The 26300-nt window shown below is 39.2% G+C and overlaps 1 protein-coding gene and 1 pseudogene across 2 annotated transcripts in view; both read left to right on the plus strand.

Moving 5' to 3' along the window:
- The window catches only part of CAND1 (cullin associated and neddylation dissociated 1), a 42983-nt gene extending 35306 nt beyond the window's left edge, over positions 1–7677 (plus strand). For both annotated transcript variants that reach the window (XM_030323154.1, XM_032594010.1), the window contains 4 exons: positions 2551–2720; positions 2801–2965; positions 4561–4668; positions 5637–7677. In XM_030323154.1, the coding sequence (XP_030179014.1) occupies positions 2551–2720; positions 2801–2965; positions 4561–4668; positions 5637–5861 (668 nt within the window). In that variant the 3' untranslated portion in view covers positions 5862–7677. The remainder of the gene's footprint in view (positions 1–2550; positions 2721–2800; positions 2966–4560; positions 4669–5636) is intronic.
- Positions 7678–24746: 17069 nt separating this feature from the next.
- Positions 24747–25332, plus strand: LOC115519284 (annotated as a pseudogene).
- The last annotated feature ends 968 nt before the right edge of the window (positions 25333–26300 follow it).

Below are 26300 nucleotides of genomic sequence, written 5' to 3' on the forward strand. Positions count from 1 at the left end.
CTCAGTTTGCAGTTGTTACCAGATAATTTTGCAAATCACTGAAATTGGTAAATAACACTAGGATGTCCTTCAGAGTCAACTACATATTTGGTTCTTGCTTTATCTGTGGGAGCCCCGGTTTTCTGTTATTACTTGTAAACCCTCCAGCTCCCAGGGAGATCTGTGAAGACTTCATATGTAAGGTGGAAACGGTGGAAGAATAAAAAACTGAGTCGGGTAGAACTAAGATAGCCAAGAAAGACTAGGGCTGTCTCTGTTTCTGTGACGTCAAGAATTAGCTTCTAGGATTATTAGTAATGATTTTATAATTTCTTGTGTTGATTTCATCATCATCAATTTTCTTAGAGTTGGTAAAACTAAAAACCTTTAGAGCTTAGTTTGGTGTTTTCTTGGAAACAGAGCAATGACAATAACAGCAGAGAGAATAGAGGGATATGGCAAAGAAGCTTTGTAGTTTCGTGCCATTGTGCAGTAGGCCAACAAAGGGAAAAAACACAATTTAAAAGAATTGCAGTGGATTACCTGGTGATCAGAAAGAAGGAAATCTTGTCATTTATAACAACATGGATGGAACTAGAATGTATTACGCTAAGAGATAAATCAGAGCAAGATGAATATCATGTTTTCACTCATGTGGAATTTAAGAAAACAGATGAACATAGGGAAGGGAAGGAAAAATAAGGTTAAAACAGGGAGGCAAATCATAAGAGACTCTTAAATACAGAGAACAAACTGAGGGTTGCTGGAGGGGTACTGGGTGGGGAGATGGGCTGAGTGATGGGCATGAAGGAGGGCACTTGTTGGGATGAGCATTGGGTGTTATATGTAAGTGATGAATCACTAAATTCTACTCCTGAAACCATGATTACACTACATGTTAACTAACTTGGATTAAATAAAAATGAAAATGGATTTTCAGTTAAGAAATGGATTACCAGTTAATAAGAGGGATGCAGGGATAAATGGATGCTATCGCTGGGACCTAGAAATAATTTAAAGAAGGTCTGTATTGGAAGATTCTTGCCTTTGTTCTCCTCACCTGTTTTTTTGCTTTGATATATTTGTTGACATTTTTTGTGTTGTACAAGATAGGACAAAGAATCCTGCGCCACATCTCTAGAGACATATTTCCAAGTTGACAAGTCAACTATTGTGTATCGTTGGTATAGTTATTTGATCAGATGATTGTCATTCTCTTTGAATTATGATCTAGTTTAGTATTATTTGTGACTAATATGAACATCCTAGGTGGTGTTCATATTAGGAACACCTAGGAAGCTTTTTAAAAATTATAATTTTTAAACTGAAGATTTGGGGATCTTTGATCCTAGTCCATGTCATCATTTGTCCATAATAATAGCAATATTTTTAGATGCTTTCCTGAAAGCAGATAATTAGAATAAAGTATTATTCTCATTTACTGTCTTAGTAATTCTAAGCAAAGAGAGGGAGGAGATTTAGTCTGGTGTATTTGAATTCTTTTTGAATCCAAGGTATCTCCTGAACTTTTTTGTAATCAGAAGTTTCCTGGGGGGTCAGCCTTGAGTTTGCCCCCCAGTGTATGGTGTCTGAAGTATTACTTCCTTTCCATTTTTTCAAATTGCTGTTGTGATACAGTCAAGTGTTGGCACTGTCCTTTTTCCCCGTGTATTCCAAAAGATTGCTGATTGTAGGGTTGAGACTGCATAATGAAGAATGGTAGCTCCATAAGAATACCAGGTATGTCCCAGATTATTCAACAGTGTACATGCAGCTTATTCTACTCATGTAGTCTTAAAAGGTTTGGAATGCTCATTTTATAAGCTGAGAAACTGAGGCTCTTGCCTAAAGTACCTTGCCAAAAGTCATAAAATTGGCAAATGAAGTGATTTGGATCCCCTTCTGTGTGACTCCAAACATCTTTGCACTATAATTTCTTCCCCACGTTTGCAGTTTCTACTTTTTGTTCTGTGTTGAGTTTCAGGTTCCTCCTTCTGTATTCTTAACCTCTTACCAATTCATACATTCAGCATTAAAGATAGAAATAAAAGTATTTTGAAGGCGCATGTCTCCTTATCAACCGATAAATTGTGTACTTATTAATAGTGTTCAGTTTATCAAGCAGCGGATCTGTCTCAGGCTAATTATTTTATTTGAACTCAGTGTTTTCTATTTTTGTTGCTTTTAGTGAAAATACTAATTTTGAACTCTTGAGTGCACCATTCGCAATATTTTTATAGCTGCTGGTTCCGTCACTTCTCTGTGCAACCTACCTTTTTTTAAAATTAAGTATCTGTAAACGTAATTGAAGAACTTTTGGGGCTCACTCATTCCATACCCTCTGCATTATATAATGGTGCTAAGAATCGGTTATCAAGTCTGAATGTGAGTGGGTCTAATTGATTACCTGTTGCCAAAAGAAGTTCTGTATTTCACTTATCGTGTCCTTCTGTCACCTGCATGGAAGAAATAATAATATCAACATAAACTTAGCCATTTAGAAAAAATATATAATGTATATTGTATTTTAAGCCTACCATGACTATATGATGTTTCTCTTAAAATTTTCAGGTGATTTCCTAAAAACATTGGAAGACCCAGATTTGAATGTAAGAAGAGTAGCCTTGGTCACATTCAATTCAGCAGCACATAATAAACCGTCGTTAATAAGGGATCTTCTAGATACTGTTCTGCCACATCTTTATAATGAAACAAAAGTTAGAAAGGAGCTTATAAGAGAGGTAAGTTAGTTATATTACTGTTTATCTAAGCTTGTCCTTTACTTTTAAGTATATCCACACATTCTTTTTTGTTTCAACAGGTAGAAATGGGTCCATTTAAGCATACAGTTGATGATGGACTGGATATTAGAAAGGCAGCTTTTGAGTGTATGTACACACTTTTAGACAGTTGTCTTGATAGACTAGATATCTTTGAATTTCTAAATCATGTTGAAGATGGTTTGAAGGACCATTATGATATTAAGGTAAGATATTTGTGCCTGTTTATAAATTGCTTTAGAGGAAGACTTTGCTATAGTGACTTTCACCCTTGCAATTTACTCTTGTGTATTAAGAAAAATTGATTTGCTTGTCATGATTTAATAAGTGTACTATAAACTAGAATATGCAAAAGTAATAGTAATACAGTATAACATTACAGGGAAAATCCAGAAACCTCATTGGAGGAGGAAGTCAAGTCTAAGTTATGGATGGAAAATTCTCAAATTCTGTATGCCAGCTTGCTTTAATGCATAGACCAGAGATCTTTCCATTACTTAAAAGAAGAGTCCAGGCAGGTTTTGGTGTTCAGAGTATAAGGAGTGAAATTATTACTACTACTACTTTTTTTTTTTTTTTTTTTTTGCCCTGTCGTAATATTGGACAGTAATCTTCTCAAGGGAGTTTTTTCTTTTCCTTTTTAGTTTTCCATCAGTGTCTTGGCTAATTCTTTTGTCTGTCTTTAGAGCTGTTCTGTATGATAACTGTTTTACTTACATGAATGGGGGATTTTTATTTTCCAGTATAATAGGCTTAATATCAAAAGTATTGTTAAAGGATAATACAGAAGGACTGTTTCCACATATACATAGCAATCTGTAGAAATTAGAATACCCTTCAAAGTTTTAGAGTAGGAACTTTGCATAGCTGCTCTTTGTTTTATTTGCTCATGTCCATTTTAAATATGAACTATAAAAGGGTGATTTAAAAAACGTTCATTGTCTCTTCTTCAGGCCCTTTAGTCAAGAAGGGCAAAAGTGGTAGTTGAAAAGTAATTCAGCCATACTATCAGAATTCCAACTTGTTTTCTATGTGGTAGTAACCTGACCCTCCCAAATTCAATGAAGAGAACCCCAAAAGAAGTGATAGGATCCTCCTGTTTTATTCTGTAGTTTATAGTGTAAGAGAAAAAAAAGATTATGAGTTACTGGGCTTTATATGGATAATATAAGGATAATATATTATAATATATGTATTATTCTATACATATATTCTATATATTATCTGTATATAATATATAGATATTATATAAAATAATATATACAATCTATATTATATATATAATCTATATATTATATAAGGATAATATAAGACTGAATAACCAGTCTTTTTGATTTTTTTAGGAATATCTGCTAAGACAGTGGAAACTTATTACAGAGCTTTTCTCCTAGTTATTTTCTTGTTCAATGGTTTCCATTCTGTTACACACAAGGCTTTTTAACAAATACTGTATCTGTGATCCTATCCTGACAGGTTAAGTAAAAATCTCTGGGAAAGGGGTTGAGGAATTGGGCAGATTTCTAAAGCTTTCCAGCGCTAATGTGCAGCCAGGATTGAGAACCACTTTACTAGTTTTGGACTCTAGGACCACATTCTAAGGTCGATCTCCCTAATGCTCATAATTAATATTCCTCAGAATAAAGTTTGAAACAAATTTATGTGATTCCAAATGGCAGATTACATTAAAATGAAACTTAATGGTACATGCTATGCATTTCCTCTTAAAAGCTTTGTCAGAATTTGGAATTTTGTCTTTAGAAAATAATGCAAAGTCTAAATTTTTTGTTTTAATTTCTAATAGATGCTCACATTTTTAATGTTGGTGAGACTCTCCACCCTTTGTCCAAGTGCAGTGCTACAGAGGTTGGACCGACTTGTTGAGCCATTACGTGCCACATGTACAACTAAGGTAATCACTGATAGACATCACCCTAGGCCAGACTTGGTATATTCAAGAATCCTAGTTGATTCCATACTGTAGTTTTCCAGATTTAACCATGCTAACACCCTATGTATTAGTTGGCTTTAAAAGTGAATCTTTTAGGAGCTCTTGGGTTAGCTTAGTTAAGCATCTGACTTTGGCTCAGGTCACGATCTCGAGGTTGGTGGGTTCGAGCCCCGCGTTGGTCTCTGTGCTAACAGCTCAGAGCCTGGAGCCTACTTCAGATTCTGTGTCTTCCTCTCTCTCTCTGCCCCTTCCCCACTCACACTCTGTTTCTCTCAAAAACAAACATTAAAAAATTTAAAAAGTTAACCTTTTAGATGTGGATGTTTTAGAAAACGTAGCACCATTAAATGCCATTCTTAAAAGCTTTTATTTAATGTTATAGTTATGTATCATATGTTGAAGTATCGATTCTGAGACCATAAAGGAGGAAATGGTGTATTCTGGTAGAGGAGGTGGTGAGTGGGAGTCCTAGAAAACTTCATATGAGCACGACGACATATAAAATGGACCTTGAAAAGTTAGAATTATTTTTAGATTCAGAAGGAAACAGGACTTTTCACAGAAGAAATACACAGTTCATGGCAGTACATGACATGTTTGAAGAAAAATGAGTGAACAGGGTAGCTAGAAGAATAGTTTCTTGGAGGCCAGAGTAGGACTTGCTTAAGCAGGTAAGGCTCTGGGTCCCATTCTATTTTCAACCATGAGGGCTCTGGATTTTGTTTTTATAAGGGGGCTTTGTATAAAATGTTCCCTCAAAGGAAGAGAGCTACTGCTCAGCAGTTTAAAAATAACTGTGTTTAGGTATAATGTATCTTTTGGACCTATAAGAGTGGCTTTGCTTTATTTACCAGAAATTTCTACATGCTTAAATTTTGTTCAGGAGCTGTCTTTATAACCCTATAATATAAATTTACTCAATGTTACAGGTGAAAGCAAATTCAGTAAAGCAGGAATTTGAAAAGCAAGATGAACTAAAGCGATCTGCCATGAGAGCAGTAGCAGCATTGCTAACCATTCCAGAAGCAGAGAAGAGTCCACTGATGAGTGAATTCCAGTCACAGATCAGTTCTAACCCTGAGCTGGCGGCCATCTTTGAAAGTATCCAAAAAGATTCATCGTCTACTAACTTGGAATCAATGGACACTAGTTAGATGTTTGTTCAACACGGGGACCATTACTTTGACCATATGATGCACTGAATTGACAGGTTAACCATAAGACATGGAAAGAGAAGTATTTAAGGCTTCAAAATGTTCCATTTTTTTCCCTCTTCTCATGGAGACAGTTTGGCTTTCTTCCATTGTTGTTTTTGTAGCATTTATTTCAGAAACATGTATTTCCACAATCTCCAGAGGTTGTAAAGCCACTAATGTTTTAGTGGTTAGGGCAACATTTAAAAAATGGAAATTAAAATTTAGGATTTATGGAGATAGGGTCCAGTATCTATTTGCCCTGTAATGTTTAGGATTAAAATGTTGAAATTTTGTGACCATGAATTTCTTTCTTTTATAACTTTTCTTTAAAAAATCAAAAAATTTTACAAGACGAAAACCATGTTTTTCTCGTATAACTTTTTGTTTCAGCAACATAAATCGATTTTTAGCTGGCAGACAAGAATATCTGTGTAAGATTTGTTACGTTTCAGAGGGTTTGGCAGTTTAAAAAAAGATAAGGTATCATTTTTTTTTAAGTATGGGGATTAACAGTATCCCTATTGTGCACACTAATTTTGCATGAGCAAGTTTACAAATATGTATTGTCTGTAAAGCAGCATGTGCAGATTATTCATAATAACAAAAGTTAAAATAGTATTATTGTATTAGTGCAATTTTCAGATATTTATTTTTGCACAGAAAACATATCTGGAGAAAGAGAGAGAGAGGAGTAAATTTTTGAAACTTTGGTTTTCTTAATGCCAGTGTGAATTTGCAGATGTTTTCAGCAAATCAAGTCACAATAACAGTTTGCCACTTTTTCTATTATAAATTTTCTTACACATTTAAAATTTGAATATTTAAGTACTCAGTTTTTCTCAGTTACCCATTTGTGTGTGTGTGTTTCCAACTTAGAAATTTTTAAAGCCAGATGTTTCTTTCATTCCCTTTGGATCCCTACATTCCTTATTGAAGGATACAAATACTGTGTACGCTTTTGAATTTTATTTTTAGGAAAATTCTGAAGCTGTCACAGGTTTGTTAGCTAATATAGTGTTTTCTTTTAGTTGAGTTAGATTTTCCCCCCTCTTGTAGCGCTAATTCACATATTGTATTTGGTAAGTGTTGACTACTTTTCCTGATTAAGGGGTCTGTGCTGGGGGGAAGCAAAGCTTTGCAGTACCTTATATTGTAGTTAAATTTTTATTTAACATATCCTTCAGTGAGCTCATTTCACACTGTAGCCTCTTCCTTCAAATTTGTGGTGCTCCTGTAACAGTAAGAACTAACTTCTGAAATAAAAGACATCTCCTAATGCTGTGCAAACATAGTTTACATGTATTGAAGGAGGCAGTTGTTAAATCGACCAATTTAAGCAATCAGATATTTGAAAACTGCACCCTTTATTTTTGAAACTGTGAATTAGAAATATTTTTCCTGCTGTATAACTTCCTGCTTTAACATCTGAATATGCAGTGATTTTAATTGATAACATACTGTGGTGATTCGATTAACAGCTTGATTTCAAATGTTCAGATGATAATGCATAAGACATCATTACCAGTAAGGATTTTAGTACATTAATCTAGAACGTTACATGAAGTTGGTGCCATTTCAAAATGTGGCAGGTGATAATCTTCTACCATAATTTGCATAAAACTGTAATAGAAATTTATTTTGAGATGTTAGTATATTATGTACTATGCATTACCGTGGTATAGATGTTGTGGATATATTTAAGTATTTGGTTACATGGTTTCACAATAAATTACAATACTGCAGGCTCTAGGACCATATAGGAGACTGACATGCATATGTTGTGTGACTGTCTTAGTTAATTGTCTAACGTTAAATCCAAATACTTCTTATGTATTGGATTTTTTTTTTTTTTTTAAACTTCAAGATGCATGGTTTTTTTTGTCTTGGAAGACAGCTGATTTTTCTAACAGCTGAAATTCTTTTAATACGAAAGTAGATTACACTTTTTTCTAGTAGTAGATCTGGTTTTAGTAGTTTTTAAAATATATATATTCACATATATATTTACATACATGACAAAATTAGTTAACAGAGAAGAAGAATACTCCGATTTTAAATGTTGAGTCAGACTGATTAACTTGTTACTTCTAGTGGCCATGTACTAATTCTGGAACTGAGGTTGCGAGCTGTGGGGTCTGGTCGTAGTCTGCCATTCATACTACTTACTGGTCTTTTACCTACTATGGACAACCATTAAGCAAAACCTCCTTAACATGTAGGTTTCTCTGGAGAGCTACAAGTTAATAGAAAACAGCTGTTTGCCGATTTTCTTGAGGACATATAAACTGTTTAGATCTGACTCTTTAAACAAAAGTTCAATACAGGGTTGCATTTTGAGGCTATTTTATGAAACCAAGGCAGAAAGGAAATTTGGTATGGCAAGGCCTAACCTAAAAATTTATATATAAAATCAATAGCACTGAATAATTTTTAATTTTGGAGAGCGTAAGCAGGGGAGAGGAGATGAGAGAGAATCTTAAGCAGGCTCCACGCAGAACCCAACATGGGGCTTGATCCCATGACTCTGGGATCACTACCTGAGCTGAAATCAAGAGTCGGATGCTTAACCAACTGAGCCACCCAGGCACCCCTGAATGATAATTTTTGAAAAGGTGGTCATGTCTTCAGTGGTGATGGCTAAAACTTTCTGACCATTGGGAATTAGAATGCTTAAAAGATTGAATAGTTACAAAAAATTTTATGTAACCATAATTACTCAAATCAGTTTTTTTTTTTTTTTACATTTTTGTTGGGTAAATGATAACATACGAGCGTATCTATTTTAACCATTTCTAAGGGATTTTTGTTTATACCTCGTTCAGGCTCGGGGACAACAAACGAATATGATTATACAGTCATGGTTGAAATTCAAAAGAATGAGATATTTAAAATCCCTAGTCACTGAAACACTTCACTAGTTAATAAGCCATGAGCTTTATTCAGCCACGTGACAAAGTATATAGCAATACTTCACAATTAAAATGTTGAAGTAACATTTTCTGCCCACATTAAATTTTACCAAAAATTGAAATTGTTAAAGTTAACTGCCATTCTTTACATATATTATGCTTCGTAAATATTTTGATATTAAAGAGCTTAAAAATTTCAGCATGTTTTGGATTCTAGCTCTATCTTAAATTGAATCCTGTTTTTCAAAGCAATGCCACCCCAGATCCATCTTTTTAAAATCTTATTTAATCTGTAGAATGGAAAATGGAGTAACACTTCATATTACTGTTTGGGAAAAGGATATTCTGGTTTTAAATGTGATAAATTTTCCTTTGATACCTTTGGTTGTAAATATGGAACACTATGGAAGTCTTTGGTGGCGAGCTCCCAAAGGGCTCACCAGAGGAGGCCATTTTCTCAAGCATACACAGTAAAATTTACTTCTTTTCCTATTCCTAGAAAAGATGTTGTGAACACCTATGCTACACATTAGGACGAGATCTATCAGCAACACGTTTCTGCTTATAAAGTTCTAATTGAAATTGGGATTTTTCATTGGGCATCATAAAAAACCAACTTCAATTAAAACTAGAGGGGATATTGCAGGTTTTACTTTATTTAGACCCTGTGATGTCAATGTGTGTCAGGTTTCAGAATAGAATAAAATTTTTACTAGAGGGAATCTTAATACCCTGACCTCTTCCTACCTTTTAATTCTGATCTTAAGTAATTATTCTTGATGATTTTGGCAAATTGAATTTTCACTTAGGTCTTAGAAAAAGCTTACATTCTATCAACTGAAAATTTCCCAGATTAGGTAGTATTGGAATTAGTGTGTATTTAGCCATTATCAGTAACTAAGGACATTGAGTGATAGTATACTAGAATGCTCACACACACACACACACACACACACACAGAGAGAGATGTAAAGAATTGTACTCCAGAACTGGTTAATGTATGGCATCATAGTAACCTCATGTTTTAATAGCCTGGACTAATAACCCTGTTATTCTGAAAAGCTGTTTTACTTGTTTCACAGACATTTCACTTTTAATAGAAGCCCAACTGCTTTCTTAGGTAAGGGCAGCTAAATGTGTGTGATGGTAGCTTACTATAATCCTAGTGTAGTATTTTTAGAAGACACACAAATGTGTGATTCTGTTTGGAATCATTACCATCTATGAACTCAGTTTAGTTAGGCTTTCCTAAAAGGGCTGGAAATAAACTCCTGGCTCTTTATTCTAGATCTAAAATCCGTGCTTTCCTCCAAGGTTTAGATTTCAATGGAGAAAGACCTGTTCTTTTTTAGACCGGGATTTCTTATCCCTGCCACAATGGACATTCTGGACTAGATAATTCTGTAGCATGAGGGCTGCCCTGTGCAGTAAGATATCCCCTTGCCTCTACCCACTTAGATACCAGTAGTACCATCACCAGCCCCAGCTGTTAACTACCAAATTGTCTCCAGATATTGCCAAATGTCCCTCCCCCGTGTATGCAAAATTGCCCCGATTAAGAAACGTGGCAGAGATTTCTTTCTAGCAGCTAAACCCAACCGAGAACTGTACATGTAGAAGCTTTCAGACCTTCTTGTGTCAGTTCATCTTCCTAAGTACTACTTCAGATGAACCTATTTTCTTCCTAATCGTTAAGTTCAAGTCTCATGATTTAGTGAAAATAGGTTTCTACTCTCTATACTGTTCGTGCCTCTGATTGAAATGGGTGGTCTTAAATCCCTGAACACACACTTTTTCTCTGGCTGTAAAATGCTTTCTGCATACCTAATAGAAATACGAACATAAAGGGGCTGCTACTGTACAGGGGACGTGAAGCAGTTTGAACGCTTTGGGATCAATGCGCTGTATACAAGAGTTTAGGGACAGGAGCCATGAGCAACTGGTACGTTTTCCTTAATTCTTACAAAAAGAATAAGATTTGTTCATTTTCTCTTCAAGAGAGTAGTTGATTAATTTACCTTACTGAACTAATGATTTCTTTCCCAGTACAAGTAATTTCCTATTTAGCTAGAATATGTGAAGACCTGCCGAATAGTGCTGTTTTTTGTAAGTCCAAGGCAATATCTATTTGAACCTTGAAAAGCTGACTATAGCAGATTTTTGCTATTTTTCTGGCATAAGTTGATGTTTGGAGACAACAAAATGCTTCCGTATGAATCTTGATACCCACACATGGGATTTTAAAGACAGATGGTGGTAGGCAAGTGGCAGAAGAACGACCACAAGGTTGCCTGTTCTTTGAAACAAGACTACTGTGTGAGTCATCTTTCAAGTACCACTTGGGAGAATGGCATGAGCAAAAATAAGAGTTTCTCTCCTTTTACATGATACTGAAATATTAATGAGGTTATTGTTTCACAGCATAGGTCCAGAATAACCTTGACAAATCAGTCTTCAAAATTGCCATTTAAAAGATTCAGAAATGTGTTTCAGCATCAGTTGTCTTCTAAGATGCAGTCAAGGATTATCAGAGGACCATGCGTTGCTCTCCAGATAAGAGCCCTGACTGATAAGTGTTCTGCAATAGCCCCTACTCACAGAGTTCTACGTGTCAAGATTTATATAAAATATACTACCATGCTTCCCTTCCTGTAAATGTATCAGAGGCAAAGCTAATTACCTCCCCTCCCCCCCACCTTTCCTTGGTACCTCCTACTTTTTAGTACTATGTGCTTGGTAGTGGAGACAGTACCTACAGGGAAACACACTGCATAATTACTATTAGTGTTGTAATAGAGGAAATACAAGGTTGTGCTTGGTTTGTACCACAGTGGTTCCTGGTCTGGGTTCAGAACAAGCCTAAGCCAAGGAAGCTGTGTACTCCAATGGGAACAGAACTGGCAAAAGTGTAGAGACAAGGGGTCATGGCATATTCAGAAGCTGAGTATGGCTGTACTTGGCAATATAATAATGAGAGGCTAGAAAGGGCAGATTATATGGGGCCTTGTAAACAGTTTGGATTTAATTTCAGGGATGATGGCAAACCACAGAAAGACTTACAAGCTAGGCAGTCGTGTGATCAGATTTGTATTTTTTTGAAAAATTAGAGAATGGGTTAAAAGGAAGGTCAGACATTGATGAATTAGGACATTACTGGTATAAACAGGTGAGAAGGAATGCTAACGCTGAACGAATAATGAATATAGTTTGGAATGGAAGTCAGGATGTTTGAAGTCAAATGGACAGAAGTATATAAAATAATACTGCAATATGAACAGTCCCCCAAATAGGGAGTCTAGGACAACTTATTATTCTACAGGTCTACTGTAGATAGCATGGGGGGGGGGGTCGCCTTCCCATCTCACTAGGACGCAGTATGACCGGGCTACCTGTCCATTGCTGTGACAGAGGGAAAGTGAATCACATCTGTCTCCTATTGTGCCCAACCATGACATATCACTTATGATCACATTTTGATGGGCAAGAAGTCATGGCCATATGTAACAGCTGAACGTTCACTCTCGAGGCAATTGTGATAGTAAGCTCAGCTGAGTTGTGATTTTTGTTTGTTAAATAGAGGCAAGGGATGTAGAAGAGATGTCACTTTGCATGCCCCACCACAACTCAAAATTAGATGTTCCTACGTATAACAAGTTCTTTTCAATCAACATGCCGAGTTTCTCTGAAACTTTTTCTTCACTCAGTGCCAGTGTCTGACTCCTCTCCATCTTTTCTCTTTATCCTCTATGACTACCCTCACCCTTTCCAGAATAAAATTTTACCCGTTTTCAACACTGGCACCCAGGGCCATGGGAAATGGATCGCCTACCTCAAGTCCCCTTCATCCCTCCCCATTTCAAGTGTATTCAAATAAAAGTACCAGCAATGTTGGTTATTTTCTAACATACATATGTAGATAACCAACCCTATGATCTCTCCTTTTATCAACTTTCATCTTTACTATTTCAACCAACCATTCTGAGGGATACAGCTTAGATATTTTCATTTAGAGCTACTTGAACTTAACCCCAGATATCCTACTTCAACTACAACTTCCTGTCCATCAAATTCTGTGCTCACTGGCTCTAAACTGATCTTGACATCATAGAGTCCTGCAGTCTGTATTTCCCACACTTTTGTTCTCAGTCCTGCCTAACCTGTTTTCCACCCAGTATTGATCTCCTGGTTTGATTTTCTAAATGGCTCACTCATAAAATTATTTGCATTTAAGGATGCTCACTCACTCCCTAAATCTTGCTTTAAGTTTTATACTTAGCTTCCTTCTCCATACCTACTGGGTTACCAGTAGTCTAATTTTATCAGTAAAATTAAGGTCATCCTTCCATCTAAAATTCTCACATCCATTCCCATCTTCACTCATACCCTCAGCTCAGAGATTGAGTTGTTACCCATTAGCTCAAGACCAACCGTTAGCTCCCAGAGCCCTGCGCTCTCCAGCCTTTCCCAGGTTTTGGTTAAGTTGGTTCATTTCTTCCCTTTATTCTCAACACCACTTCCACTGGTTCCAGCCGCTGGCCGCAGAAGTACAGTGAAGTCTCATCTTAAAAACTTCATTTTAATTGCATCTTCCACAAGATATCCTGTTATCTATAGAGAATGAGGTTTGCTTTCCCAATTTTCTTGCCGCCTTTCCACTGAACATAGTCTAATCTGGCTTTCATCCCTTTATCAGTGACGTCTTAAATGCCAAAAGATGAATGGCCTTCGTTCTTTTGGCCAAAAGATGGCCTTCGTTCTTTTTCTTAGTTGAATGTATGGATACTAATACTGTTCATCACTTCCTTCATGAGACTACCTGCTACCTTGGCTTCTAAGACTCTGCTGTCTCCTGGGGTTTCCTTATGAAGCCCCTGCATCTCAAGATTCCCTCAAATATTGTTCACTAGGGCTTTTGGTCCACATGTCTTCTTATATACACAGGTTTCCCCTGCTACCAAAAATTGAGCCTTCTATCAAAGCTTTCATAAGACAAAATGGCATAAAGTGAAGATCCAACTATCGTTGACTTACATGGAAACACTTCTGAGTGTTCCCAAAGCCAAAAAATAACCTGCCAGCTTTTCTGACACCTTTGAACACGTCTTTCCAACAGAATGAATGAATGAATGGAGTGAATGAATGAAAATGAATGGAGACAAAGCGCATCTGCCCACAGACACAGTTCAAAGCTATGGCAGCTTGTTGCTGAGCTGCTGAGTGTGGTTCCAGGGAAGGAGTTGGTGGTGCCACTCTCGGAGCGTGCACTGCCTCTATTAACTGCTGCAAAACAACCGCTGAATGCTGTTTTTGCTTTCTTTCATAAAAGCAGAAACCCTCTTGGGGTTTCTTTTTGTTAGTGAACACACGTACTCATGTAGGCCTCTCATAAAAGCACAGCGGCGTAACATTAACTTTTGAAAAGTGGGGATACCTGTAACAAATACTTCCTAGGTCACTTCATCCATTCTCATTGTTTACATGTTGGTTTTAAAATCCATATACTGAGCCCAGTCCATGCCCCTGTATTTCAGACTATTACATCAAATCACTGGCTAGGCCCCCTGCCAAGGTATGTGAAACACAGCATATCTAAGGCTGACCTCAGCATCTTCCCCGAGTTTTTCCTGTCTTTATGTCTTTGGGGAAGGCCCTCCATTTACCCAACCACTCAAAATCTTAGCACAAGTTTGGAGGCAGAATAATGTCAAGCCCAAGGATTCTGCTGCCAAACATTGCCTGGGTTTGAATGTCGGCTGAATATTAGCTGCTCGACTTGGGTAAATTTCTTAGCCTCAGTTTCCTCATTTATAGCATGGGGATAAAAATAGTAGCTACCTCATTGGGTTATCGTGAGGATGAGTAGAAATACTTGTAAAGCCCATAAGACCGCTTGGTACAAAGTAAGTGCTATGTAATTGTAGCTCTTATTAGCATCCTGCCCATTTGATTTCCTGAACACTTCTCAGGTCCATCCCAACTCCTCTTGGCTCAAGACCTCACTTTCTCCTTAGCTCGATTGGACTACTGCAAATGCCTCCTAATAGGTATTTTTTGTGTTCATGCATTCAGCAAGCTAATTTATTAAGTGGTTTGCTAGGTCCTGCTGGCCTGCAAAGGCGGGTGAGAGACAGTACCTGATATGAAGAAGTGGGCTCATTGCCACGACAGAACAGACCTACAGAAGCACCACAAAATTCTACTCTATAAGGAGGGATGGGGACTGAGAGGATGACAATGGAGAATATGATCCACTCTACCTGGGCGAGGCAGAAAAGTTTCGTAGGAAAGATGAAATGCTTCAAGGTAAGAGGTCTTCCTTAGAAGAGTGGTTTCAAGTGAGTATGCGTCACAATCACCTGGAGGGCTTGTTAAGACAGATCGCTGGGCCCTACCTTCAGAGGTTCAGGTCCAGTAGGCTGGTGTGGGGCCCAATAATTTGTGTTTCTCATAAGTTGCCTGGCCCGGATTCTGCCTCTCCAGACCACACTTTGGGAACAACCGTATTAAAATACCCGGAGAGCATGCATTCCCAACTCCTTTCTGTACACAATTGCCAAAACAGCGGTCTTGACCATTTCATATCCTTGCAGTACATCCCTCAGTGGTTCCCTTCTGCCCATAGGGCAAGTACAATCTCCAGATGTGGTTACTTACTGTCTGTCCCGCTAGCCTTAGCATCTGTCACACCAAGGACTGACCTTTATCCTCTGGCAAGAAAGAACTGTTTTCCTGAGCCACCACACTGTTCTTTACCTTCGTATCTTTGCTCAAGTTTAAAAGATGCCTTTGACTAGAATATATTGTTTTCTTTTCCCTTTAATATGACTGGATACTGTCTTGTAGGCTGAGACAAGGAGTCTGGGGAGTTTTCCTTGCTGCTAAGTGACAAAGAGGGCATAACCTAGGGGCCGACTCCCATATTTGGAGCCTGTCCCATTTCCATGTTTGGAGCCTGTCCCATTTCCACACATGTAGTATAGTCCAATTTTTTTTTTTTTTAAAGCACCTCTGTTACCGTTGTGCTGACACTGCTATTCCTCATGCCATTGCCTATGATTGCTGAGTAGGGGAGGACAAAGGGAAGAGTTGACTGAATCAACTGTTCGCAGACAGTCCTTTATGTATAACCTAATACTACCAGCAACCCAGGCCTCCTCTGTACCTAATGTCTCACAGTTTGGAGTCCTCTCTGGGGACTTGGCTGGCCTAAAAGGATTCCTGTTTTGTCTGGTTTGTGACTTCCTTTATTCCATTGCCCACCCTGCTTTCTGTCTTCTAGAAATTTGCCAGAATTGCTGAAATACTTGGACGTTCCCTTTTGCTCTCTATATTGTTTGGATTTATATTTTACAAATGTTTGCTATCATTTCAGCAGAATTTTGAAACTGAATAAATAGTACGTGACATACGTCTGCCATCTTGAAGCTTCTGTTATTTCTTGTTCTTTCTAATGGATTAATGGGAAACCTTATGACATAGTTGGTGAAAGCTCAGGCTGTGATCCTGAGTTCAAATCTGATTCTATCTTAATTGTGGGACTTTGGCCAAATTATTAATGTCCTCAGGTCTGTTTCTTCATCAGTAAAATAGAATCAGGCGTACCAGCCTCAAAAGATTGTTAAGAAGGTTAACACACACATACCCACACCGCAGAGGATGGCACATAATTTAGCACTCAAATATATTTTGAGAAATACATTTATTCATACATGAATGACTATGGGAGCTTAATTGTCCACTTACAGATTTTCCTTATATTACTCCCATTGCTGACTAGTTGGATTTTTCCAAATAGGGAGGAAGGGATATACTTTGAGGGGGAATATTTTACACCAAATTTTGAACCTGCTAGTGTGGCTTAATATTTGAAGCCATAAAAACATAAGTCATTATACTAGAAAACCAAAATAATAAAATTATAGAGTAGTTACCAGAAATGATAATAAATAGTATCCTGAATGGTGAAACATTAAAACAATTTGATTTAAAGTAAGGTGCTAGGCCATCAGCATAATATAGCGTTTTCCTGGAGGCTTAAAAAAAAATGAAAGAAATGGTAATGAATGTTATTAATTAGAAAAGAGAGGGGCACCTGGGTAGCTCAGTCAGTTAAGAGTATGACTCTCGATTTCGGCTCAGGTTATGATCTCATGGTTGCGAGATGGAGCCCCGCATCAGGCTCTATGTTGGTGGTGCAGAGCAGGCTTGGATTCTCTCCCCTTCTCTCTCTCTGCCCCTCCCCTACTTGTGCTCTCTCTCTCTCTCTCTCTCTCTCTCAAAATAAATAACTTCAAAAAGAGAGAGAGAGTGGGGCGCCTGGGTGGCGCAGTCGGTTAAGCGTCCGACTTCAGCCAGGTCACGATCTCGCGGTCTGTGGGTTCGAGCCCCGCGTCAGGCTCTGGGCTGATGGCTCAGAGCCTGGAGCCTGTTTCCGATTCTGTGTCTCCCTCTCTCTCTGCCCCTCCCCCGTTCATGCTCTGTCTCTCTCTGTCCCAAAAATAAATAAACGTTGAAAAAAAAAAATTTAAAAAAAAAAAAAAAAAAAAAAAAAAGAGAGAGAGAGAGAGAAGAGGGTGGTTCCAGATGGCAATGGAGGAAGATCCTAAACCCAACTCCTCCCATAGACACATTGAATCTACAAGTACACGTGGAAAAATTTGCTCCGAAAAAGATCTGAAAGCTAGCTGAGCAGCTCATTCACATTGGCAAACAAGAAAGGGGACCACATCAGGGTGGGTAGAAGAGGCTGAGACATGGTCTCACCATAAAGACCATCCCTGGTGCAGCAATCTACAATTGAGAGGGAAATCACTAATGAGGAACATCTCCCCGAAGAGTGAAGGATTTGTACCCCACATCAGGCACCCGAATTTGTATCTCCTGCACAAGATGACCCCTCAAAATATCTAGCTTTAAAAACCAACAGCAGGGGGCTCCTGGGTGGCTCAGTTGGTTAAGCACCCAACTTTGGCTCAGGTCACGATCTCACGGTTTGTGAGTCCCAGCCCCCAATCGGGCTCTGTGCTGACAGCTCAGAGCCTGGAGCCTTTTTCAGATTCTGTGCCTCCTTCACTCTCTGCCCCTCCCCCACTTGTGCTCTGTCTCTGTCTCTCAAAACTAAATAAATGTTAAAAACAAACAAACCAACAGCATGCATGCTGGTGAGACCCAAAGGAGACAGAAGTCTCTTAAAGGGCTAACGCATTAATTACTCATCCCAAAGATCAGCACAAAAGCAGCCGTTTGAAGGGTCCCAGACATTATTATGGGGAAGAGATTTATTGGCTAATTTTAAAAAATGTTTTATTTATTTTTGAGAGAGAATGTGGGGGAGGGGCAGAGAGAGAAGGAGACGGAGAATCTCAAGCGGGCTCTCTACTATCAGCAGAGAGCCCCACGTGGGACTTGAACTCAAGAACCGTGAGATCATGACGTGAGCCAAAGTCAGGCATTTAGATGACTGAGCCACTCAGGCACCCCAAGATTCATTGGATAATCTTAATGTATAATCAGTAGGGGCAGGGACACATTGGGATACTCTCTGGGAACAAGGGAAATGGTAAGAGTCAGCTTTTCTTTTTTTCCTTTGTCTTAGGAGGTGCCATCTTCACAATCTGCTTCTGCCACTATCGACACAGTCAGTATATCCTGAGGGAGCGAATGCACAAAACTGATGTACTGATTTTTACGGCCAAGGCTAGAATACACCACTTGTCACCTGATTCTGAAGAGCAGGGAGGCTAAAATTCAAAATATATAAAGAAAGCATACAGCTCAACACCAAACACCCAAATACTTCAACTGAAAACAAAAATGGGCAGAAGACCTGAACAGATATTTTTCCAAAGAAGACATACAGAGGGCTGACACATGAAAAGATGCCCAACACCACTAATCATCAGGGAACTGCCAGTTAAAACCACAATGACCTATCACTTTACACTGTCAGAATCACTAAGCTTAAAAAGCACAGGGTATAACACGTGTGGGGCAGGATATGAAGAAAAAGGAACCCTCATGCATTGTGGGTGGCAAGGCCATGTAGTGGAACCGCTGTGGAAAACGCTATGGAGCTTCCTCAGAAACTTAATAGAATTACTGTAGGCTCCAGTAATTTGACTCCTGTGTATTGACCCAAGGAGATGAAAAACACTAACACCAAGAGGTACATGCACCCATATGTTTCTTGCAGCATCATTTACAATAGCCCCGGAATAGCAGCAACCCACATGTCCAACCACAGGTGAATGGATACAGAAGATGTGGTGTCTGCCTAATAGAATAGTACACAGCCACAAAAAGGAATGAAATCTTGCCATTTGCAGCAACATGGATGAACCTAGAGGGTGTAAGTCTAAGCGAAATAAGTCAGTAGAGAAAGACAAATACTGTATGATTTCACTCAAACGTGGCACTTAAGACCCAAAACAGAGGAACACACAAAGAAAAAAGAGACAAGCACAAAAAACACAGTCTTAAATACAGAGAGATATTAATCGTTGCCAGATGAAGGTGGGAGGGGGACAGGTGAAACGATGAAAAGGATTAAGAGTACACTAATCTTGAGCACAGAAAAATGTGTAGGACTGTTCCATCATATTATAAACCTGAAACTAATATAACACTGTTAATTGTACTTCAATTTAAAAAAAATCATCAGGAGAAAAATCCAAGTCTAAGTGGACCCACGCAGTTCAAACCTGTTGTTAAGGATCCACTGTATCAGCACAGTACTAAAGAAAATCATCAAACCACAAAGGAACAGAGCAAGGGAGAAAGAAAGGCATAGAGAGACACTATGAAAACAGCCAGAAAATAGTTGTAACAAAATGGCAGTAGCCACATGCCTTTCAATAATTACATTAAATGTAAATGGATTAAATGCTCCAACTAAAAGACAGAATGGCTGAATGATTGGCAAAACCAGACCCATCTGTCTGTGGCCTAAAACAGATTCATCTAAGATGTAAGGACACACACAGATCAAACATGAATGGATACAGAAATATGTTCCATGCAAATGGAAACCAAGAGAAACCTGAAGGAGCTATGCTTCTATCAGACAAAACAGACTTAAATGGGAAGGCTGTTACAAGAGACAACAAAGCACATTATGTAATAGTAAAGGGGTCATTCCAACGGGAAGACGTGACAACATTTATAAATATTTGTGCACCCAAAGGGGCACCTAAATATGTCAAGCCAATATTAAAAGGCTTAAAGGGAGAAACAGAAAGTGACAGCAGGGGACTCTAGTACCTCACTTACATCAAGGAATAGGTCATCCATCAGAAAGTCAATAGGGAAACCTATTAGCCTTCAGTGACACATTAGGCCAGATGGACTTTGTGGGTATATATACAATACCCATCCCAAAGCAGCACAGCATACATTTGCTCATGAGCACAAAGAACATTCTCCAAGATAGATCCTATGTTGGCCCACAACACAAGCCTTGATACATTTAAGAAGATTGAAATGCTATGAAGCATGATCTCAGGACATTCAACTATAAGAAGGAAACTGGGAAATTCACAACTATGTAGAGATTGAACCCCATGTTCCTGAGCGACCTGTGAGTCAAGGAAAAAGTTAGGAGGAAAAACTAAACAAAGCAAAACAAACCCTGAGACAGGTGAGAACAGATTGGCATCATACCAAAACTAATGGGATGCAGATAAAGCAGTTCTAGGAGGGAAGTTCATAGCGATACATGCCTACCTCCAGAAATGAGAAAAATCTCAAACAACCAAAGTTTACACCTCAGAGAACTTGAGAGAGAAGATCAAAAATGAATCCCAATGTCAGGCAAAGGAACAGAATAACAAAGATCCCCATGGAAATAAATAAAATGGAGTTTAACAAGGCATTAGAAAAAAAAAAATCAATGAAACTAAGAACTGGTTCTTTGAAAACAAACAAAATTGACAGTCTTTAGCCACACCCACCAAGAAAAAAAAAGGGGGGGGGGCCTCAAATAAAATCACAAATGAAAGGGGAGACATTCCAATTGATACCACAGAAATGCAAAGGATCACAAGAGACGCCAATGAGCAAGTATTTTCAGAAAACAGGGGACACCATGGAAATGGATAAATTCCTGGAAACCTATAACCTCCTAAGACCGAACCCTCAAGAAATAGAAAATTTGATTCGACCAAGTACCAGTACCAGCTTGCATCAGTAATCAGAAGCCTCCCAATAAGAATCCGGGACCACACAGCTTCACCAGTCGATTCTACAAAGCATTCAAAGAAAACAAATACCAATCCTTCTCACACTCTTCCCCAAACAGAAGAGGTGAGGACACTTCCAAACTCACCTAATGAAGCCAGCATCACCCTAATAGCAAAACCAGGGCACCCACAGAAAGAAAAATAGAGGCCAATATCCCTAATGAACAGAGCTGTAACAAATTGTCAACAAAATACTGGCAAAGCAAATTCAACAATACATTACAGTAGTCATACACTATGATCCATGGGGATTTCTTCCTGTGAGACACTGATGGTTCAACATCCATAAATTTGCACGTGTGATACACAAATAAAATGAAGGACAAAAATCAGATGCCCCTCTCAGGAGATTCAGAAAAAGCATTTGAAAGTAACCTTCATATCTGGTGATGGCCAAATCTCTCAACCAAATGGGTTGAGAGGGAACATACTATAGGCTGTACATGGCAATGCCAGAGATGACATCATACTCAGAAAGTGCAAATGGAGTGTTTTTCCTGTAAGAGAAGGAACATGACCAGGATGCCCACACTCTTGTCATGTTTAGTCAACATAATGGTGGAAGTCCTGGCCACAGCATTTAAGCAGGGAAAAGGAGGAAAACTCCTCCAAATCAGAAAGGGAGAAGTAAACTGTCACTATTTGCAGGAGGCATTACACTACACACGGAGTACCCTAAAGATTCTGCCAAAACACAGAACTAGGAAACAAATTCAGTAAAGTTGCAGGATGCAAATTCCATATACAAAAATTCTGTTTCATTTCTACACACCGACCATTAACCAACAGAGTGAGAAATAAAGAAAATCCCACTTACAAGTGCATCAGAAAGAATAAAACATTTCAGAATGAATCTGTTTCAGGAGGTGAAAGACCTGATTACGGAAAACCACAACACGTGAATGAAAGTGAAGACAATAAGCCAATGGAAAGATACTCCTTGCTAGTGGATTGGAAGAGTTAGTGTTTTTAAAATGTCCCCACTACCCTAAGTCATACACAGATTGCATGCAACCCCTATCCATGGTATTTTTCACACAAAGAGAAAAACCCTGAAATGTGAATGGTGGTGGGGGGACTCTGAATAGCCACAGTGATGCTGACAAAGAAGGGATCCCAGTCCCAGAACTCAAACTATACTACACATCTACGCTGATCAAAACAGTATGGTGTTGGCACAAAAATAGACCAATGTTCAATAGAACAGAGAGCCCAGATACACCCACAATGAAATGACCAATTAATCTATGGCACAGGAGGCAAGAATACACAATGGAGGAAAGACAGTATCTTCAACACATGGTGTTGGCTAAACTGGACAGCCACATGCAAAAGAATGGAACTGGGGTCCCTTTGTATACCATAAACAAAATTAAACTGAAAATGGATTAAAGACTTTAATGTTAAGTCTTGGAACCATAAAAATCCTAGAAATATTGATAGAGAAAATGATGGTAGAGTAGGAGGATCTTGACCTCACCTCCACCCAAGGACAAACTTACGCAAGAACATCATGTAATGCAACTTACTCTGAAAATTACTTCAGAATCAGAGATCTTATACAACTAATGGCATAAAAAGTTTTCATTTAGAATGTAGTTGCTATGAAATGCAGTATAGAATAAAATTCTGCAGTCCAACAGCAACTTCACATGAGAAGGATATCACAGACATTCCCTGAGAAGGAATAGGAGTTAATACTCAAACTGGACCTGCCTGGCCTTGAGGAAGTAGACTGTGGTGGCAATTCCCTATAACGTCGGCCCTTGAAAAATCAGTAGTGCATAACTCTGGGGGAGCTACAGGGTTAAACCAAGTCTCTGCTGTTAAAGGGCCAGCACTCTATATCACTTGTCCTGAGACCTAGCATGAAGCAACAGTTTAAAAAACAGCTGCAGTGTATGTGAAGGTGATTCACTGACTAATTTAGTATATGTGCTAGAGAGGCAGGAATTTTCAAGGATGTCTCTGGGAATGGATGTACCATTTTCTTTCCTTCTTGTTTGCCTAGCCAGATGGCTGCTTACTGGAACTAGTACTGACACGATCTGTCTACATTGCTAGCACTGCTTGGCCCACCTAGGTATTTCCCTGTGGACCGAACCCACTCACACTGGCAGGTGGTCCTCCCATGTGGCTCCCTCTCTACCACACTAGCAAGTAGCTTCTCTGGTGTTCCCTCGGAGTGACCACTGCCCTGCCATACTTGGCAGGCAGTCCTTGCTGTCAACAGCAAGTTAGGCACACAGGTCAACTCCCACCTGGGGACATGGGGGTAGCAAGCCACATCCACCAGCATGCCTGCTGTAGCTATATCTGGGTTTCTTATTTAGCTGCTCCGGGGCAAGTCCTGTCCATCAGTGCTCCCAGAGTAGTTGTGGCTCATCCACAACAAGAGGGCTCATGCAAGGGGATATTTTTTGAATGTTTAGTTCTGGTGACCAGGGGGGATTATGCTTCTAGTCACCACAAGAGACCTTTTATATAAGCCCATTACTTATGAGGCCAGGGGACATAGCTGTCCTACACAATGTATAGTAACAAACAGTATTCAGACAAAAGGAGGAGACAGAGGAATAATATCCAAACGAAGGAACACGACAAATTCCCAGTAGAAGAGCTAAACAAAATGGAGGCAAGCAACATACTTGATAAAGAGTTCAAAGTAACGGACTTAAAGATATCCACTAAAATAAGAGAAGAGTGAGTGAAATTAGTGAGGACTTCAGCAGGACCTTCAGCAGAAGGTCAAAAATATAAAAATGAACCAGCCATAGTTGATGAACACAAGAACTGAAATTAAAACAAGCTGGAGGGAATCAATAGCATATTAAAGAATGCAGGAAGATGGATCAGCACTATGAAATAGTGGAAAGAAAACCAACCTGGGGCGCCTGGGTGGCGCAGTCGGTTAAGCGTCCGACTTCAGCCAGGTCACGATCTCGCGGTCCGGGAGTTCGAGCCCCGCGTCGGGCTCTGGGCTGATGGCTCAGAGCCTGGAGCCTGTTTCCGATTCTGTGTCTCCCTCTCTCTCTGCCCCTCCCCCGTTCGTGCTCTGTCTCTCTCTGTCCCAAAAATAAATAAACGTTCAAAAAAAAAAAAAAAAAAAAAAAGAAAACCAACCTGAACTGCAAAAAGAAAAAGAATATAAAAACAAGATTAGGCTAGGTTAAGGTATCTCTGTGACGACATGAAGCACCCACATTATAAGGATTCCTAAAGAAGAAGAGAGGTAAAAGGGTAAAAAACTTATATGAAACAATACAATCTGACCACCTCCTTAACTTGAGAAGGAAACAAACATCCAGTTTCAGCATATACAGAGAGCCCCAAATAAGATGAATGCAAGGATGTCCACACCAATACTCATAATAATTAAAATGGCAAAAATTAAAGATAAAGAGAAACTTAAAAGCAGCAAGAGAAAAGCAAACTGTTACATACAAGGGTAACACTGTAAGGCCGTCAGATGAGTTTTCAGTAGAAACTTTGCAGGCCAGGAGGAGAGGCAGACTAGGCAGACCAGGGTGACTGCAAGCACTAGCCAGAGAGGCGGTGGCAGAGATGGGGGCCTCCTGGCTCAGCCCACCACTGGTGAGGGCCTCCAGTGTGCTGGCCCCTCCCTGAGCCTGCCCTGGGCTGGTGTGCATTGGTCATTGAAGCCCAAGCTGCCTCCAATATGGTCTGTTCTTGAAATCATGAATCCCATTTATAGTCCTGGTTCTTTTGGGGTTCCCTATGCAAATGTCAAAACAATTATTATCCAGCTGATTTCCCCATGGGCTATGGAGCCACAGCTCCTGCCTACTCTCAACATGTACCCTGGAGTGAATCCTACCTTCCAAACAGGTTACATTCCTAACACCCCTTACAAAGCATCCTGTTCCCCCACCAGCATGACAGTGCCACCATATTCCTGCTCCCCCAACCCCTACCAGACCACTGTGTACCCCATGTGGAAGCGCTTATCCCCAGCAGAGTCCCTGTGTACAGCAAGGCCATGTACCACACACAGCCACTGTATGCAGGACCCCCTCACATCACCCATCACACCATGGTGGTACAGCCCAATGACATGTTAGTGACAGTGTACCCTGTTCCCATCTCTCCACTTAGGGGCAGCAGTGTTACTATAGACATGGTGGCTGGAACCACTATGGCCATGTCAGCAGGTATCCTGCTGACCGCCCACTCCCCAACTCCTATTGCCCCCACCCAGTCACTGTGCTTACATATTGGGCTCCAAGAATGCCCACCTACAGCTAAGTGCTCCCTCAGTGGTGATCACCCTGCAAATGTTCAAGGATGGAGCTATGCAGTCACATCAAGGAGGTTTCACAGCAGGTGCTGCAGACCTACTGCCTCAAACCTGGACTTTCTTCTTGATGGTTTTGACATTTTAGCTAAATGCTACTATGGCCTGGCCCAGCAAGTCCCAGCACCATTAGTCACCAACTAACTCTGTGTGTTGGTCTTAAAGCAAATCCTGCCTTGTGGTCTCCTGGCAATTTTTTAGATAAGTGTAATGATAAAAAGGGAGTATTAATCTATTCTGATTCATATTTAGTTGAATGCACATGGAAAACCCGGAAGACTCCACCAAAATCCACTAAAAAACTGCTAGAACTGATCCATGAATTCAATAAAGTCGCAGAATATAAAATCAACGTACAGAAATTGTTTGCATTTCTCTACACCAATAATGAGGCAGCAGAGCAGAAAGAGAAATCAAGGAATCGATCCCATTTCCACTGACACTGAAAACCATAAAATACCTAGGAATAAACCTTACCAAAGAGGTAAAAGATCTATATGCTGAAAACTATAGAAAACTTATGAAAGAAATGAAGAAGACACACACACAAAAAATGGAAAAACATTCCATGCTCATGGACTGGAAGAAGAAATATTGTTAAAATGTCGATACTACCCAAAGCAATCTACATGTTCAACGCAATCCCTATCAAAATAACACCAGCATTCTTCACAGAGCTCAAACAAACAATCCTAAAATTTGTATGGAAACAGAAAAGACCCTGAATAGCAAAGTAATATTGAAAAAGAAAACCAAAGCTGGAGGCATCATATTTCCAGACTCCAAGCTGTATTACAAAGCTGTAATCATCAAGACAGTATGGTATTGGCACAAAAAAAAAAAGACACATAGATCAATGAAATAGAATAGAGAACCCATAAATGGAGCCACAAATGTATGGCCAACTAATCTTTGACAAAGCAGAAAAGAATATCCA

This window comes from Lynx canadensis, chromosome B4, assembly GCF_007474595.2.
Source record: "Lynx canadensis isolate LIC74 chromosome B4, mLynCan4.pri.v2, whole genome shotgun sequence".
Lineage (NCBI taxonomy): Eukaryota > Metazoa > Chordata > Mammalia > Carnivora > Felidae > Lynx > Lynx canadensis.